The sequence below is a fragment of the Perca flavescens genome, chromosome 19, assembly GCF_004354835.1.
Source record: "Perca flavescens isolate YP-PL-M2 chromosome 19, PFLA_1.0, whole genome shotgun sequence".
Lineage (NCBI taxonomy): Eukaryota > Metazoa > Chordata > Actinopteri > Perciformes > Percidae > Perca > Perca flavescens.
In genome coordinates this window covers 14842784-14858968 of record NC_041349.1, presented here as the reverse complement: position 1 = coordinate 14858968, position 16185 = coordinate 14842784, and the positions used below count along the sequence as shown (strand labels likewise).

Sequence of the window (16185 nt, the reverse complement as noted above, 5' to 3'; positions counted from 1 at the left end):
TGTCACTTGACCACACCCACTACAGTAAGTGGAGCTGCCTCAGCTTCTCAGAGCTCGTCTCGAGATGATGAGTATTGAATTGTTAGTGGTGCCATAACAACTATCTTGCTTGTGAAAGACTCTGGAAGTTACAGAAGATCGACAGAAATCAAGTGAGTCATTTTTACGACTAATATTGCAGTTTTTCTGTTGTTTTTGCTTTTAAAATATAGAACTGTAAGAATGTTATGCAAGACTAAGATGTGCAAGCTGATTCATGTGAATATGACCCACCGGGCGGGTCAGGATTCACATTGCCAAGGAATGGTTTTATTCATCCCAAAAATAGCAAATTATACTCTTAACAAACAAAAATTAAGATTAAGTTCCGGGCCCATGAAAGAGGTCAACTAAATAGAATGTAAATAAAGCTCTTAATGCAACAAACTCAAAATAAAACTGACCTAACAAAGAAGAAACAAAGGGGTTTATCAGGTTTTGACACAGGAGAAATAAAACATTGCTAATTAAACTGCAAATAATCAAAACAAAACACTTATTCCAAAAAATCTAAACTTACTTATGTAACATTAACCAAAACAACAAAACTTTATATAATTGAAATGAATTGGCAAGATATCTAAAGAAAGAATGAAGCTCCCCCATGACATGACAAGTGACTGCCTGGCACCGTTCCAGAGTGTGGAACCTCCAACACTGGTAATCTCAATAGAAATAAAGGTTGTAAGAAAGGAAACAGGCAATCCAAAAGTAACTAAATGTCCACGGCACAAAAGATACCTTGGTACTATCAAGTAAATAAATTAAGTATATGTATGTGAAACCAAAACCATGTGACCTGTAATTTATTTGTACAGTAAAGTAAATGTTTGAAACAAAAGCATGTATGTATAATGCAGAGAAGCTCACAAGTCTCTGAGCTCGAGTCCAAGCCAAGTCTCAAGTCTCTCGTGGTTATAATGAGTGTTGTATAACCTGCTGCCTTCCATCTAGGCTGCTCAGAACACTGCAGAGCTATGGAATTCAAGACATGTATTATGTTATTCTGACTCCTTTATCTATTATCATACATATCAGCTTTGATTAGTTTTTTTGGTATATAATCAATGTAAACAGTTATATTGTAATATGACAAAAAAACACCAGGAATGCTTTATTTTAAAGTTAATACAATACAATACAGACCAAATTTTGAGGTACTCAGGGTATAAGGAAAATATTGCTAAAATTAAAGATAAAGTGCGTCGTTTCCGTCGCCCCCATGAGGAATTCTAAGTAATGACAACAAAACTGTTGCCGCGTCCACAAGCCTTCTGTGATCGTGCAATCCCCCAAAAAAAAAATAGACTTGATTTCTAAAGACTTATCTGACTTTTTAACTATTTTTTCCTAACTGTTGTGTCTGTATTCAGTACAAGCCAAAAACCCTGACAGAACACATTTTAAACATATAAATCCCATTTTCTCCCACAGAGATTCCATCATGTCATCTTTCAGTGTCCTTTCTTCATTTCCGGAGGATAATCTCCAGTGTCCGATCTGTCTAAACGTCTTCAGCGACCCGGTCACCACACCTTGTGGTCACAACTTCTGCAAGACCTGCCTCAGCCAGCACTGGGACAAGAGTGATTTGTGCAGCTGCCCGATGTGCAATAAAAGATTCCACATGAGGCCTGAGATCTCCACAAACATGGTTATGGAGAAGATTTCAGTCCAAATAAAGAAGAGGAAAGTTGAGACACCTGAAAGCGCTGTTGCACCGGGGCAGGTGAAGTGCGATGTGTGCGCAGACATGAAGTACAAGGCCCTGAAGTCCTGCCTGGGGTGTCTGACGTCGTACTGTGAAGCCCACCTGGAGCCTCATCTGAGAGTTCCCTCCCTGATGAGACACAAGCTGATCGACCCGCTGGAGAACCTGCAGGAGAGGATGTGTGAGAAGCACGAGAAGATCCTGGAGTTTTTCTGCAGGGACGAGCAGGTGTGCATCTGTCTGCTGTGCAGGGAGACGGACCACAAATACCACGAGACTGTGTCTATTGAAGAAGAAGGGGCTCAACGGAGAGTACGTTTATTTATTTTTTTAAATGCCTCAAAATCTTGAACACAGGACGGAATGATCAAACCTTTTTTTTTGTCTTGAAATTCCATATTTTAGGAAAACATTGAGTCCATGAAAGCAAAGATCAAATTGATGATTGATGACAGATTTGAAAAGATAAAGGAATTCACAGACTCTTCTGAAATGAGTAGAGTGAGTACTTGTACATGTACTTTTTTTTTTTACACTTGCATGTAGATAAAACTGACATGACTTTATTTTTCCTTTTCTAGGAAAAAACAAACAAAGAGGTTGATGACAGTGATACGCTCTTCAATACTCTGATGAATCATGTACAAGTGGCCCATACTAAGCTAAAATCAAATATCGATAAAAAGATCCAAAAATCCCAAGAGAAAGACAAAGTGATGATTGAGGAGCTGCAGGAGGAGATCGCCCAACTGCAGAGGAAGAACTGTGAGCTGGAGGAGCTTTCACAAAGTGACGACCACCTTCATCTTCTGCAGGTTAGTCAGTGTTGAGTCGGTTCCCTCGTTTCCCCTTTGTTCGTATCTTTTCCTCCCTCCTGTGCTCCCGCAACAAGATGAGATGTAAGAGAGATACAAGGACAGACAGTATTTTTTCATTTGATGTATTTAATGGGCGACCCAGTCAATTTGAGGGTCATGAGGGCAGAAGAAAAAAGGATTTTAATTGAATTTCCAGAAAATCTGTTTCTTTTTTTTCCAGCTTAGCCGATTGCAAAAACCTTTTTCAATATTTCCACCAAGGTTTTTTTATGTGCATAAAAAACAGGTGTGAACACTTTGTAAGTTGACTAAAAAGCCAGACATATGATATATTTATTAAAGGAGTAGGTTTATATTTTAGGAAATAGTCTAATTATTAATTTAAGGAGACAGCAAGACAGTGTGTCAAGAAACATGACTAGAAGAACCTGTTTGGCTTTAATGGTTGGCTTTAAAATGTTGCATATAGCCCAGTGGAAACTCATGATCATGTGTCTGTGAATCATTTCAGACTTTGCAGGCCCTGAGCACCATATCAGATGCCAAGGACTGGTCTAAGATCAGGGTTTACCCAGACCTGTGCGTGCAGACGCTCAGGAGAGCCATGACTCATCTTGTGCAAACTTTCCTATCAGAACTAAAAACCCTGACAGACACGGGTAAAGACCTGCTGCATTTGCTTCACCTGTAAGAATGTCTCTATTTTTTATTACAATCCAATAACTGTTGTGTGTTTTCACTTCTGACAGAACTGACCAGGATGAGACAGTACAAAGGTGGGGTCATACATACAAATGATTTACCTTTCTCGCTGATTAAATTCAAGTACTACTAAAGTTGAGAGCTTTAACTGAACTTTATTTTCCCAGAGTGTGTCACCTTTGACCCAGCCACAGCAGGTTGCTGCCTTGTCGTGTCTGAATATGGGAAAAAATTAAAGTACTACAAAACTGCAAGCCCCTCATCGTCTGATGACACGGAGAGGTTTGACTGTCCCATGGTTTTGGGGACGAAGGGCTTCACCTCTGGGCGTCACTACTGGGAAGTCCAAGTGGGCCTGAGAACTGACTGGGACGTCGGTGTTGCAAAGGAGACGGTAAATAGAACAAGGGTCACGCTGAAAATAGAAAATGGCTTTTTTGCCATAGGAAAGAGGTCTTCTGAATATCAAGTTCATTGTACACCCTACACAGTCCTCCACCTGTGTCCCAGGCCAACACTTTTAGGCGTGTATGTGGACTACATGGAGGGCAGAGTCTCTTTCTATGATGTCGAAAGGAAGATGCACATTTATTCTTTCACAGGAGAGTCATTCACAGAGAAGCTGTTCCCGTACTTCTATCTGTACAGCTGGGCTAAGAAATCTAAGCCTTTGGTTATAACCTCAATGTGAGACGAAGCATTTGTTCTTTCTCTCATTCGCTCCCTCCAACAACCTAAAGAATAATGGACCAGAACAATAACACAAACTAACTAACCCATCGAGGCAGCGGTAGACTAGCAACTCCCAAGGTCTGCGAGGTAAAAATTTCAGATTTTTTTCTATGGAGTCTGGTGGCTGTGGTGAGAGCATAGATTTATACAATGGCTTCAGTTCCCCCCTGTAAACGTACACAGGGCTGTCTAATATTAAGGTAAAGTGGGTGATTATTCTAACTATAGTGTACACTCAAACGAATATTGACTCATTTGTGGCTTAAAGACGTTTAGCTGCTGCCCCCGTCCACAGCAGTGCATAGCTTAGCTTCCGTGTTAGTACTCCTGCCTACTTCTCCACTGGGGGAGTACTGACCGCCATCTACTGTAACTAATACACTAAGTATGGATAAGTACCTTACACTTCAAAAGATTCAAACTATTCCTTCAAATCCTTCAAAATCGACCACTTATCCTAAAAGATAAATTGTTGAGTAATGTGATTGAACATCCCAAAAAGGCTGAGATCATATTGTGGCGACGGTGGTTGAAAGCCAAATAACATTTTAAATGTTTTAAAGACTGAAATAAAGTTTAAAAAACCAGCAACGCCACCTATAGGTTACAAAGAGCCTAGGATTCCATAAGAAGGCTGCATAGGTTCTAAAATTGGGTGAGCATTTCATCTTTGTGTCAACAACACAAACAACAACATCCAAAACAAAACACTCCCCCCCCTCGACGTTGAACAAGAAGTTGTTGGGCTTTATATACCTGTAGGCTACTGCTGCGGCAAAGCCTCTTATTTCATCCGGATTTGTCCTGTGGATGGAAAAAAAGTTTGATCATGCAAAGATAAGGACAAGTTTGGCAGTAAAAACAACACGGAAAAATCCTTATGAAAGTCATTGACTCCCTCAGTTTATTTCCTGACTTGGAAGACTGAGCTCCTTCTGGACCGCTGCATCTGATCTATGTTTTTTTGTTTTCTCTCCTCTCTATCTCTTTTAATTTGTCTATCTTTTTTACTTTTATCTTTTGGATATTGTGTGTCCTTACTGGTGTGTGTTTGTCAATGTGCATGGGTCTGTGTTGTTTGTCCCCGTTTTGGTCTTGTACTGGGTTGGTTAGCGGGTGGGTAGGGGATTTGAGGGTAAGTGACATATCATTCCCACTATGCTGTGTTCACTTTGCTCACTGTGTTGTGTCACTTGTTTTTAAAATTTTAAATTCAAAATTCAAATAACAAAAAGTTGAAAAAAAAAACCTTAAGAAAGTTAAAACTGTATTTTGTGGTAACCAAACTTTTTTTGATGAGATATTTTGTATGACATGTATAGTGTAGCCCAACAAATATATTATACCTTACATATTTACATCAGCTGACAGAAGCTCCACAAAGCCTTAAAGGAATAGTTAGGAAATATGCATATTTACTTTCTTGCAGAGGGTTAGATAAGTTAGATACCGCTATAAAGCTAGATCTAGCAAGCGCTTAGCTTAGCATTAATACGTATAAAACATCTACCTACCAGCACCTCTAAACTAACTAATTAAAGGAAAAGTTTGATATTTTAGGAAATACGCTTTTCACTTTGTTATGCTTATTCAATTTCTTGCCAAGGGTTACATAAGAAGATTTATATCTCTGTTATGTCTGTACGGTAAATATAGCATCAGCTAGAGCAAACAGCCAGTTAGCTTAGCTTAGCATAATAACTGGAAGCAGAGAGAAACCTCTTGCCTACCTCTGTCCAAAAACAGCATTCAACAGCACCTTTAAAGCTCACTAATTAACACTTTATATCTCATTAATTTAATGGGGGGAGGTTGATTTCATGGTTGCATGTTTAATTTTGTATTAAGTGTGACTGATGCTGTACAGGTTGTCTACTTAAGAGAAGTGTGTTCATTAATTAAAACAATAAATATTCTCAATTGTCTCAGTCAAATGATGTCACTTGATTACGCCCACTAGGCTACATTAGGCTCGTTCGAGATGAGCCAGATCTGCGCAGAATCGATCACCGGCGATCGCCGCCCAATGCATGCCGGTTAGATTTGTGTCCGACTTGATCCCGACTTGCTCTGACGTCATGCACACATGGGCAACGATAATCTCACGAGACCAAGGCGGCCGCAGTTCTGAGACGCAGGTAGCGCAGTTGCTTTTCACCAAGGGGGTAAGCTTCGCTTCAGAACTCGAGCCATCATGGCGCCATTTTGTTGCTAACTGGCCATCACCTCCTGTTAGCATTCCGCTGACCGCCATTTTTTTTTTTACGTCACTTGACTGCGAATAACTTTACATCTGAAGCGTTTAAAGACTCTATTTGTCCGTTGTTTAGTTCCAAAGAAACACGACAATGTATAAAAGGCTCCATTACCTTGTACCTCACGTTATGGCTCCGTAGCAGACGTTTTTGTAAAAATAAGCTAACGATTGTGTCATAACCAAGTGACTTACTGTCGCATAGTAGAGGAATTACCGTATAGTACAGGAGAAGCTCGCAGGCAGTTTTGACTTACATGAGATGTTTAGGTTTAATTACTAATGTTAACTAGCATGTTAGTTAGCAATAATTAGCCTGTGCCCATGTTATCTCCTTACATACACCTACAGTCTCCGTATCTGTAAGATTGGGAATGATTGAGATTTCTCTTGGCACAGCTACCAGAAGACTTACAACTTTCAGACACGTTGCTCACGTCACATTCTCTCAGTTGGAGGCTGCGCAGTAAAGCTGGCCATCACCGGAAAAGTGCTTCTAATAGCCTTCACTGGTCTCCGTCCAGAGCAACGGGGTCTATTGGTCCATTATATACTGTCTATGCTTTTCACCAACTGCAAGAGCCAGGCGGACGCAGGTGGACCCACTGCATGCTGGGAAACGCCGGCCTCTCATCTGATCGAACAGCTGATTGGTTCAGAATCGACTCAACATGATGACGTTTTATGTAAACGTTTTTATTGATTTTGAATCGGAGGGATTTTAACTGCGATTTGTCTGATTTAAAAGCTTATTCTGTACAGAACACATGTAGTGAGGCTTATAGTTATGTTTAGAAGTCAGAGTGACTAAATCTGTTCAGATTGCAGATCATCTACAGTCTGTTGTTAATTAAAAACAGCAACAGATCACATGTAGAGAATTTTGACAGCTACTCTGTCATAATAAAATCAACTGGAGACTGTGTAGGAGCTGATATATGGGTCTGATAACATTTTATTAAATCGGAATCGAACCACAGTGTTTGTGTCACTTCCTGTTCAGCCTGAATGCTGCTGGAATCAGCTGGAAAACTGTCCGACTTGAGAGCGGACTTTTGTCACCGCCCCCGGTTGCTGCCGCCTGCTCTCGTCTACTTTACAGGCGAGGCGCAGTTCATCTCGAACGAGCCTAACAACTGGAGCTGCCTCGGCTTCGGCTTCTCAATAACGTGACCATTACACAAACTGCCGTGAGACTGTGTTGCTTGTCTCGAGATGATGAGTATTGAATTGTTAATAATAGTTACTATATGGCCTTGCTTGTGAGAGACTCTGGAAGTAACAGAAAGTCAGTGGCGTGAACCAAACAGTAAAGGAACACAGGTTTAAAGTACAAAAAGAGATATAGCTGTTGAATTAATTACTGTTGTATTGGTGTCATGTAACGCTGTGTGGGATGGGCCACTTAGTGGCATGACAATCAAATAAATCATATAGGCCTAGGGCCTTTACAAGAGTTAAATAAAACACAATTTAAAAAATAAGGCTAATAAACCAAAATGTAAAAGGTCCCATGGCATGAAAATTTCACTTTATGAGGTTTTTTAATATTATTATGCATTCCCCAGCCTGCCTATGGTCCCCCAGTGGCTAGAAATGGTGATAAGTGTAAACCGAGCCTTGGGTACCCTGCTCTGCCTTTGAGAACATTTAACAGGGAAATAATTAACAGTGTATGCAAGCTGATTCACGGGAATATGACTCATTGGGAGGGTCAGGATTCACATTGTAAACAACCTCGAGATAGATTTGTGATGCCTTTTAAACCAATTCAGTGTTTAATTTGTTCAATGAAAATGTGATTTCCTTTAATTTGTTTGTAACTTCAACAAGCAACTTGTTGTATTTCAGCAGAATACTGAAAGCAGCAGTAAAGCAGAACTAAGTACACTGTACACAAGTAATCTTGTTATCGCAATATTCACCATTATTGCATATTTTCCTTGTATCGTGCAGCCCTACGTAGCATATTATCAAATCCCATTTTCTGCCACAGAGATTCCATCATGTCATTTTTCAGTGTCCTTTAGGATAATCTAGGACATGAAGTACAAGGCCCTGAAGTCCTGCCTGGGGTGTCTGACGTCGTACTGTGAAGCCCACCTGGAGCCTCATCTGAGAGTTCCCTCCCTGATGAGACACAAGCTGATCGACCCGCTGGAGAACCTGCAGGAGAGGATGTGTGAGAAGCACGAGAAGATCCTGGAGTTTTTCTGCAGGGACGAGCAGGTGTGCATCTGTCTGCTCTGCAGGGAGACGGACCACAAATACCACGAGACTGTGTCTACTGAAGAAGAAGGGGCTCAACAGAGAGTACTTTTTATTTTTTTTATTTTTTTTATGCCTCAATCTTTTTTTTCGTCTTGAAATTCCATATTTTAGGAAAACCTTGAGTCTAAGAAAGCAAAGATCAAATTGATGATTGATGACAGAATGGAAAAGATAAAGGAATTCACAGACTTGCAGAGTGAGTACATGTACTTTTTTTTTCTTTCTTTTTTTTAACACTTGCATGTAAATTTGTGCCACTGATGTGACTTTATTTTTTTTATAGGAAAAAGCAAATAAAGAGGTAGATAACGGTGATAAGCTCTTCAATACTCTGATGAATCATGTACAAGTGGCCCATACTAAGCTAAAATCAAATATCGATGAGAAGGTCCAAAAATCCCAAGAGAAAGAGAAAGTGATGATTGAGGAGCTGCAAGAGGAGATCTCCCTACTGCAGAGGAAGAACTGTGAGCTGGAGGAGCTTTCACAAAGTGACGACCACCTTCATCTTCTGCAGGTTAGTCAGTGTTGACATCATTGGTTCCCTCTTTTCCCTTTTCTCTCTCCTAAGCTCGCTCCTCTTAAGTTGAGATGTAAGCAAGAGAGATACAAGGATGGACTGTATTTTCAAATTTGATTCATTTCCAGTCAATTTGAGGGTCATGAGGGCATAAGAGCAAAAAGATGAGAGAATGCAAATACTGAATTACTAGAAAATCTTTTACTTTTCAGGCTTAGCTGAGCACACAAATGTTGCAATATCGGTATTTTTAGTTTCAGTGTTTAGTCAAGGTCATGTGCATTGGTCAACAGGTGGCTGGGAACTTTTAAGTTGACCAAAAAGCCAGAAATATTCATTGAGGGAATGGTTCTATTTTTGGGAACTAATCTATTCTTATTTATTAAAGGCGACAGCAAGACAAGACACATCACTAGAAGAAAGTTTGGCTTTAATGGTTGGCTTTAAAATGTTGCATATAGCCCAGTGGAAACTCATGATCATGTGTCTGTGAATCATTTCAGACTTTGCAGGCCCTGAACACCATATCAGATGCCAAGGACTGGTCTAAGATCAGGGTTTACCCAGACCTGTGCGTGGAGATGCTGAGAACCATGACTCCTCTTGTGCACACTTTCCTATCAGAACTAAAAACCCTGACAGACCCGGGTAAAGACCTGCTGCATACTCACCACTGAAAATGTCTATTTTATTAGTAGCCCATAACTGTGTTTTTATGTCTGACAGAACTGACCAGGATGAGCCAATATAAAGATGATATATTACAATTGATTTACATTTCTTGCAAATTCAACTTTTACTAAAGTTGAGAGCTTTAACTAAACTTTATTTTCCCAGAGTGTGTCACCTTTGACCCAGCCACAGCGGGTTGCCACCTTGTGGTGTCTGAACATGGGAAACCATTAACGCACTACAAACGTTCGAGGCCCTCATCGTCAAATGACCCAAAGAGGTTCGACTGTCCCATGGTTTTGGGGACAAAGGGCTTCACCTCTGGACGTCACTACTGGGAAGTCCAATTACTGTAATAAAAGTGAATTGCGCTATTAACAGGTTTTAATTATCACTAAAATAAACATCTACAGTAGATGGGGGGGGGGGGTTTCTTGCCCTTTTTTGGAGCTGCAACTGTATTCTGAGCTGCTTTATCATGAGAACATTAGTTTATGAGCCTTCAGGAAATGACAGTCCAACAGAGGCGCCCTCTTTCCCAGCAGTGATAGGTGTGTCTATACCTATACAGGGGAATAACCAACTGATAGAGTGCAACACAACACTGTTGGCGCCTCAGGAATGACGAGCTGGTAGCTGCAAAACAAAAGGTATGTCAACATTTTTTTATTTTAATGTTTCAGTATTTAAAAGTAAAGTTTAAAAAAAATGTCAAGTGGAAGTGACAAACTGTTGATAAACTAGAGCTTTGATGTCATAGTTAATGTACATTGTGAGTGAGTCAGTTTCACTTTTAGACACTTTAGTCTGACAGTAAATACTTTAACTGTATGTATTCTGACTAATGTAGCAATCTTATATTGGCCATCTTGAATTAATCTTTTTACCAGTATCTTGATTCTCATTGGCCAGGGGCAGTGACGGACTGGCCATCTGGAATTTGTGCAAATGCCAGAAGGGCCGCACCCCTATGGACCCCTATGGGCCACTACTGATAAAGTTATTTTATGCATGCAGCTGCAAGGTGCGTGGAAAGATTAACTCGGAAGGCAGAGTTACTAATTTCCAAGCTAGGTTGTTGACAAAAATAGGGCCGGTGTGTTGCAAATGCCATTTTTTGATCCCAGTCAGTCACTGGCCAGGGGGATGCAATATTTTGAAATTGCCTCAATGGCTCTGATGTAGTATGCTCTCCACTCTTTTGAATTGATGCCAGTCTATGAGTAATTATCATTAGATGAAAGGTTATTCATTTTAGAGTATTTTTTTCCCACCAACGAGGGATAAACAATGCTGTGCATCGGGCCCAAAATAACAAAGTAAATAAAAAATATTTTTAATGTATTCATTGATTTCTTTGTTAATTATGTATAAGCTAGCTTCCTTCTCTCCCTTGTTACATTTGGGCCTTGATAAAGTTTATATTGTAACCTCCGTAAACTGTTATGATGCAAGTTGCATCAGTGAGTTTTGAGGTCAGCTAATCCACATTGTCTTACTACTGTAATTTAATGTGTTCCATAAAAAAAAATACAATTCCACATTTTTCCAAATTGGGAGGGTGGGAACCACAGCGCCTGGAGTTATATTGATGCCTGCGGCTTCCGTGAGAACCTTCAGACAAAACACTCATCCGCTCGTAAATTTAGATATGATTTACTGTTTACCCATTTACAGTTGTCATCCTTAACCCATGCCCCTTTCCACTTGAAAATGTGAGCAGTTAAGGCAGTTAAGTTCCCGTGGAACTCTGTACAGTACTGTACTACACTGTCCATGTACCCTCATACCAGACCCTGCTGGACTCAGCTCCACTTTATTTAGGCCATACAGTAATGTCTCTAAAGCAAGGTGCATATTATTAACAGTTAAGTAGCCTACTTGAAAGGAATTGTAATTTATACAGTTAAATAACCTAACCCTAACCGTAGTTGATCTTTTGATACGGTCAAGCGATACAAAGACTAAGACAAACTTGTTTTTCACCATTGTTGCTTGTTTTGGGATCCTGCCAGCCAAATTGATAGAGTATACTGGCAGTAGGTCAGTCATTCAGTTGTGTTGGGAACTGGAGGGTCACTGGTTCAAGTCCCCATATGGACCAAAGTATGCTGGTGGACTGGTACCTGGAGAGGTGCCAGTTTACCTCCTGGGCACTGCCAAGGTGCTCTTGAGCAAGGCATTGAACCTCCAACTGCTTGGGGCACCTTTCCATGGCCAGCTCCCTCACTCTGACATCTCTCCATTAGTGCATTTATAAGTACTGAGCATGTGTGTGTAATTCAGACCGGTGTATAATAACAGAGTGAAAAACATTGTAATTTCCCCATGTATAAAGTATACATTATTATTATTTTTATTATTAATTCATAGGTGGACAACAAGTATTTGTTTTCTGTTCAGATCTACAACCAATGGAATACATCATCTGTGCATGCTGATAGCATCAGCAAATCTGCCCACTTGCATGTTCTCACACATGCAAACACAGACAACCCTTTGACCTAATGTCAGAGCCTCCAAAGTGCTGCATCTGTCTGGACGAGTTTACCAGCCCTGCTTCCCTCCCCTGCGGACATTGCTTCTGCCTGGGCTGTATAGGCGAATACTGGAGGATCAATGGGGCCTGTCAGTGCCCACTCTGCAAGGCCTTTTTCCCCACCAGGCCACAGCTGAAAACAGACCAAACACTGCATGCTGGTGCCCCGACTGAGGAGGCAGCTGAGCCTTTAAAAGCTGGAGAGGTTCCCTGTGATCTCTGCCCAGTGAAGCATAGAGCGGTCAAGTCCTGTCTGGAATGCCTGGCCTCATACTGTCCCACTCATCTGGAGCCACATTACCGGAGCGAAGAGCTTGGGTGCCATCTTCTGATCAGTGTGGTAAAGAACCTGGAGGACTCTGTGTGTAGACTGCATGGAAAGCAGCTGAACAGGTTCTGTAGGAGTGACCGAACGTGCATCTGTGCCATGTGCGCCCAGACAGAACACAGGGGCCATCGCATCATTTCTATCAACAAGGAAGCTGCAAAGAAGAAGGTAAGGTCTAATAAAAGCACCACAATGGGAACTATGAAGGAGTTCAGTTATGTTTTTGTAACACTAGCAACATTTGCATATTGCTTTAAAGGACTGTTATTTTGTCAGCCCAAATATTGGACTTTGCAACTCATTTAAAGCTGCAGGTGGTAACTTTTATTAAAATATTTTTTTTGCTGAAATTGTAAATATATCCTGGCAGTAGTACATAAGACAAACAATCTGTGAAAAAAATCACGTTCTGCCACCTGTCATCGAAAGTTACCACCGCGCCCAAAGGAAAAACGACCAATCAGAGCCGAGGAGTCTTTAATGCAGTGTCAATGACTGGTCATGAGATGCAGTCAAACTAGGCAGCGCTGATCAAATATGAATCAAGATCCTGTTACTACATTGTTTATTTCCTGTCTCAAATGTTTTTAGAAACTATTTATTAGTATATTATTTAGGTGTTTACCAGTAAAATTTGTTTGTGACAAGGCCACAGTGTTAAAAACAGTCAAACCAAAATCAAGCACTGCCGAGCAAATTTTTTAGGTGAAGACATTAGAGGATTTCTCAGATTAGCTGTCTCATGTATAATGACAGTTTCAGCAAATATGTCAAACATACTTTTATAAACGTTACCAACTGAGACTTAAGTTGTAGACACGGGCTGCTGTTCAACGAAAGTTATGTCTCTCTTAAAATCACTCCAACAGGAAACCCATTATTAAACCAATGCAGAAGCCTCTAACTGCCTTTTACAAAACTGATGTTTATTTTTCCAGTTTTCATGAGGCTCAATATCCTGACAGCTAAGCAAAAGATTTTAGCTATTTCTCGTAATGCATATTGTTTGACCGCTTCAGTAAAGTAAAAGAAAATAAAAGAACACAGAGGTTCAAACTATAAACATAATTTCTATGAGTGTAAGATACAACTTTTAGAGGCCATCTGGTCTTGATTGGGAGAAAACCACTGGCGTGACATCATTTTTTTCAAACGTCCTCGTTTATCCCATATTTATACAAAAATACCACAGTTCATTGAAGAATCATCCAGATTACAAAACAAACCCCCAGCATTTTTGAAAATGAAATAGTCGATCAGACGTTCAGTAAAAGCAGGTCTGTTTTGCATCAGTCAAAGGAATAATTATAAGACTTATAATAATTATAAGACCAAATCAGTAATAGGGGGTGTGGTCGGGATGGCAACATGCTTCAGAGTTGCAGACAACAATGCAACAATGACATTGAGTATTGGTAATGTTATGTCTCTCTTAAAATCACTCCAACAGCATTGGTCTCTATTTACGTAATTTACACTGTCTGCAGCTTGTCACATGCCACTACAGTTCTGATGACGAAATGTTTTTTTCCACAGGTTAAGCTAAAATGGAGAAGGGTGAAACTTCAGCAAGCCATTCAAGAGAGACTGATTAAAGTTGACAAAATCAAGCTCTCTGTAGACCTCAGTGGAGAAAACCCTAAAGAGGCATGGGCACAAAATAAAGAGCTCATCAGACAACTGGAGGAAGAAATCTCTGAGCTGCAGAGCAGAAACACTGAGCTGGAGCAGCTCTCACAGACTGAAGACGACCTCCACTTCCTACAGATGTGCGCCATGGTCGAAAGTCAACATATCAATCAATGAAATCACTTTTTTTTTTTTTTTTTAATACCCAGTATTTGTTACATTAAACACTGCCACTGTTCCTTTAATGCACACTCGCTCTCTCTCGTCTCTACATACATTTCTTTACACTGCTCCATCTTACTGTTTGGACAAGCATGATGATTTACCTTTTAGAGCAGGGATCTTCAACAGGAGGTCCGGGACCCCCATGGGGTCCTCAGAGTCACTCCAGGGGGGCCTCCAAATTATTAATTTTTGAAAGTTTTTTCAAAAATTAAAAAGTCTAACATGTTTCCAACATATTATTAGCAAATATAAATCCACTGATGGTAAGCTTACTGGCCAGTAAGTAATGTAGTCACTAAGGTAGCCATCCACAGATACAGTTCATCCCAAAGGATTGACTGTTTCACATTTGTTTCACATTTAAGTTAACATTAAAACGTGATTCATAAAATCATGCCAACAATTATTAGGCTATTTGAGTAGCTTAGTATTCTATGCAAAAATGTATCTATAAATGCTTTAGGCTGCCCTGAAAGTTATTGTAGGACCAGATTAATATGCAACTTCATTTTATACAATATATGTAGTAGGGGGTCCCTGATCCGTCTTTCTTTCAATTAAGGGGTCATTGGCTTAAAAAACGTTGAAGACCCCTGTTCTAGAGCACTGGAATGTTTTCAGCAGCATACGTGGGATGGTGTTTGCTTCAAAGGAATGGGTCGACCTTTTGGGAAATCAGCTTATTTACTCTGGTGGAGAAATAGATGAGAAGATAGATGCCACCACCATATCCATTAAATAGTAGGGCTACATCCATCTTAGTATAGCATAAAATATATAGCTATTAACACATTATACTTAGTTTGTTACAAAAACGGAAGTGTAATAACTTTTTGCCATTTTATTTGTACTCATCAGTGTTTGTGTTAAGCTAAGTGGCTACTAGCTGTAGCTTCTTTTAGTGGACAGATATGGCAGTGGTATTGATCTCTACCAGAAAATAAATGTGTCTCAAAATATCAAATGTTTACTTTAACAGATTCATTTGAATGTACCTGTTGAGCTGTTTAGCATTTTTTTAAACAATATGTGCAAATAAAATATTATTTGTATAGATTTAAAAAACTCAAACAAGAACTACAATAATTACCTAAATCCAGTAGAAGAAATAAAAAAAAAAACTCAACTTGATTCAGGAGGATTCACTGAGATAATAGATATAACTAACCTAGTTACAGAAGCCAGGACAACTGACCACCCTCTCCCAGTGTTAGAGAAGTCATTCAGTATGTACGCTTACATCAAAGCTCACACCTCTTCACAAAACTGTTCAATAACATAATGTACTGGAACATGATGCACCTTGTAAAGAAATGAACATGTCAATAAAATTATAAATGCTAACTTGCAATGCTAATTTATTTTTACACATGCAGTTCAGTATTTCAGTGTTTAAATGTTTGTTTTGTCCTTTTTTTGGACAAATTAATAAAATGTCAAACCCAAATCACTGTATTCATGCAAAACAAAGTAAAAGTAAAAATAACTTTTAGTTATGCTTTTGCCTCAGAAACTGACAATGAACCTTATTGAATTTAATTAATGTCAGTCTATCAGTCAAACATTGAGCAAAGTTGTAATCACGATTTTGGCGAGTCTGATATTTGATCTGTTTAAACTTGCTCAACATGCAACACACCCTGCACAGACAAATATCATTTGGTTAGTCATTTGCATGTCCACATCCTTCTTTCAGTGAAGGAAGTTAAGTGGCATAGCTTTTGAACAGAAATGAAACCTAACAG

General features: G+C 39.7%; 2 protein-coding genes across 6 annotated transcripts; both read left to right on the top strand.

Moving 5' to 3' along the window:
- The first annotated feature begins 47 nt into the window (after positions 1 to 47).
- Positions 48 to 8724, top strand: LOC114546230 (E3 ubiquitin-protein ligase TRIM39). 2 transcript variants are annotated; one of them, XM_028564926.1, is made up of 8 exons: positions 48 to 152; positions 1474 to 2062; positions 2156 to 2251; positions 2332 to 2565; positions 3080 to 3227; positions 3318 to 3344; positions 3438 to 3664; positions 8277 to 8724. In XM_028564926.1, the coding sequence occupies exons 2-8, from the start codon at positions 1484 to 1486 to the stop codon at positions 8289 to 8291; spliced, it is 1326 nt and encodes a 441-aa protein (XP_028420727.1). In that variant the 5' UTR covers positions 48 to 152; positions 1474 to 1483; the 3' UTR covers positions 8292 to 8724. The 2 variants fall into 2 exon arrangements, with proteins under 2 accessions (XP_028420727.1, XP_028420726.1); XM_028564925.1 differs by lacking the exon at positions 8277 to 8724 and having other exon boundaries at positions 3438 to 4390.
- Positions 8635 to 14595, top strand: LOC114546231 (E3 ubiquitin-protein ligase TRIM47). 4 transcript variants are annotated; one of them, XM_028564930.1, is made up of 8 exons: positions 8635 to 8723; positions 8811 to 9044; positions 9551 to 9695; positions 9774 to 9800; positions 9885 to 9999; positions 10291 to 10369; positions 10632 to 10743; positions 12123 to 12218. In XM_028564930.1, the coding sequence occupies exons 2-6, from the start codon at positions 8862 to 8864 to the stop codon at positions 10304 to 10306; spliced, it is 486 nt and encodes a 161-aa protein (XP_028420731.1). In that variant the 5' UTR covers positions 8635 to 8723; positions 8811 to 8861; the 3' UTR covers positions 10307 to 10369; positions 10632 to 10743; positions 12123 to 12218. The 4 variants fall into 4 exon arrangements, with proteins under 4 accessions (XP_028420731.1, XP_028420728.1, XP_028420732.1 ...); XM_028564927.1 differs by lacking the exon at positions 9774 to 9800 and adding an exon at positions 14123 to 14595 and having other exon boundaries at positions 9885 to 10369; positions 12123 to 12754; XM_028564931.1 differs by lacking the exon at positions 10632 to 10743.
- The last annotated feature ends 1590 nt before the right edge of the window (positions 14596 to 16185 follow it).

What these genes read in the sequence shown, in the direction of transcription:
- LOC114546230 (XM_028564925.1), top strand. Translation starts at nt 1,484, where the DNA reads ATGTCATCTTTCAGTGTCCTTTCTTCATTTCCGGAGGATAATCTCCAG. An exon ending in AAGAAGGGGCTCAACGGAGA is followed by an intron (nt 2,063 to 2,155) that starts GTACGTTTATTT and finishes TCCATATTTTAG; the next exon opens with GAAAACATTGAGTCCATGAA. An exon ending in ACTCTTCTGAAATGAGTAGA is followed by an intron (nt 2,252 to 2,331) that starts GTGAGTACTTGT and finishes TTCCTTTTCTAG; the next exon opens with GAAAAAACAAACAAAGAGGT.
- LOC114546231 (XM_028564927.1), top strand. Translation starts at nt 12,227, where the DNA reads ATGTCAGAGCCTCCAAAGTGCTGCATCTGTCTGGACGAGTTTACCAGC. An exon ending in AGGAAGCTGCAAAGAAGAAG is followed by an intron (nt 12,755 to 14,122) that starts GTAAGGTCTAAT and finishes TTTTTTCCACAG; the next exon opens with GTTAAGCTAAAATGGAGAAG.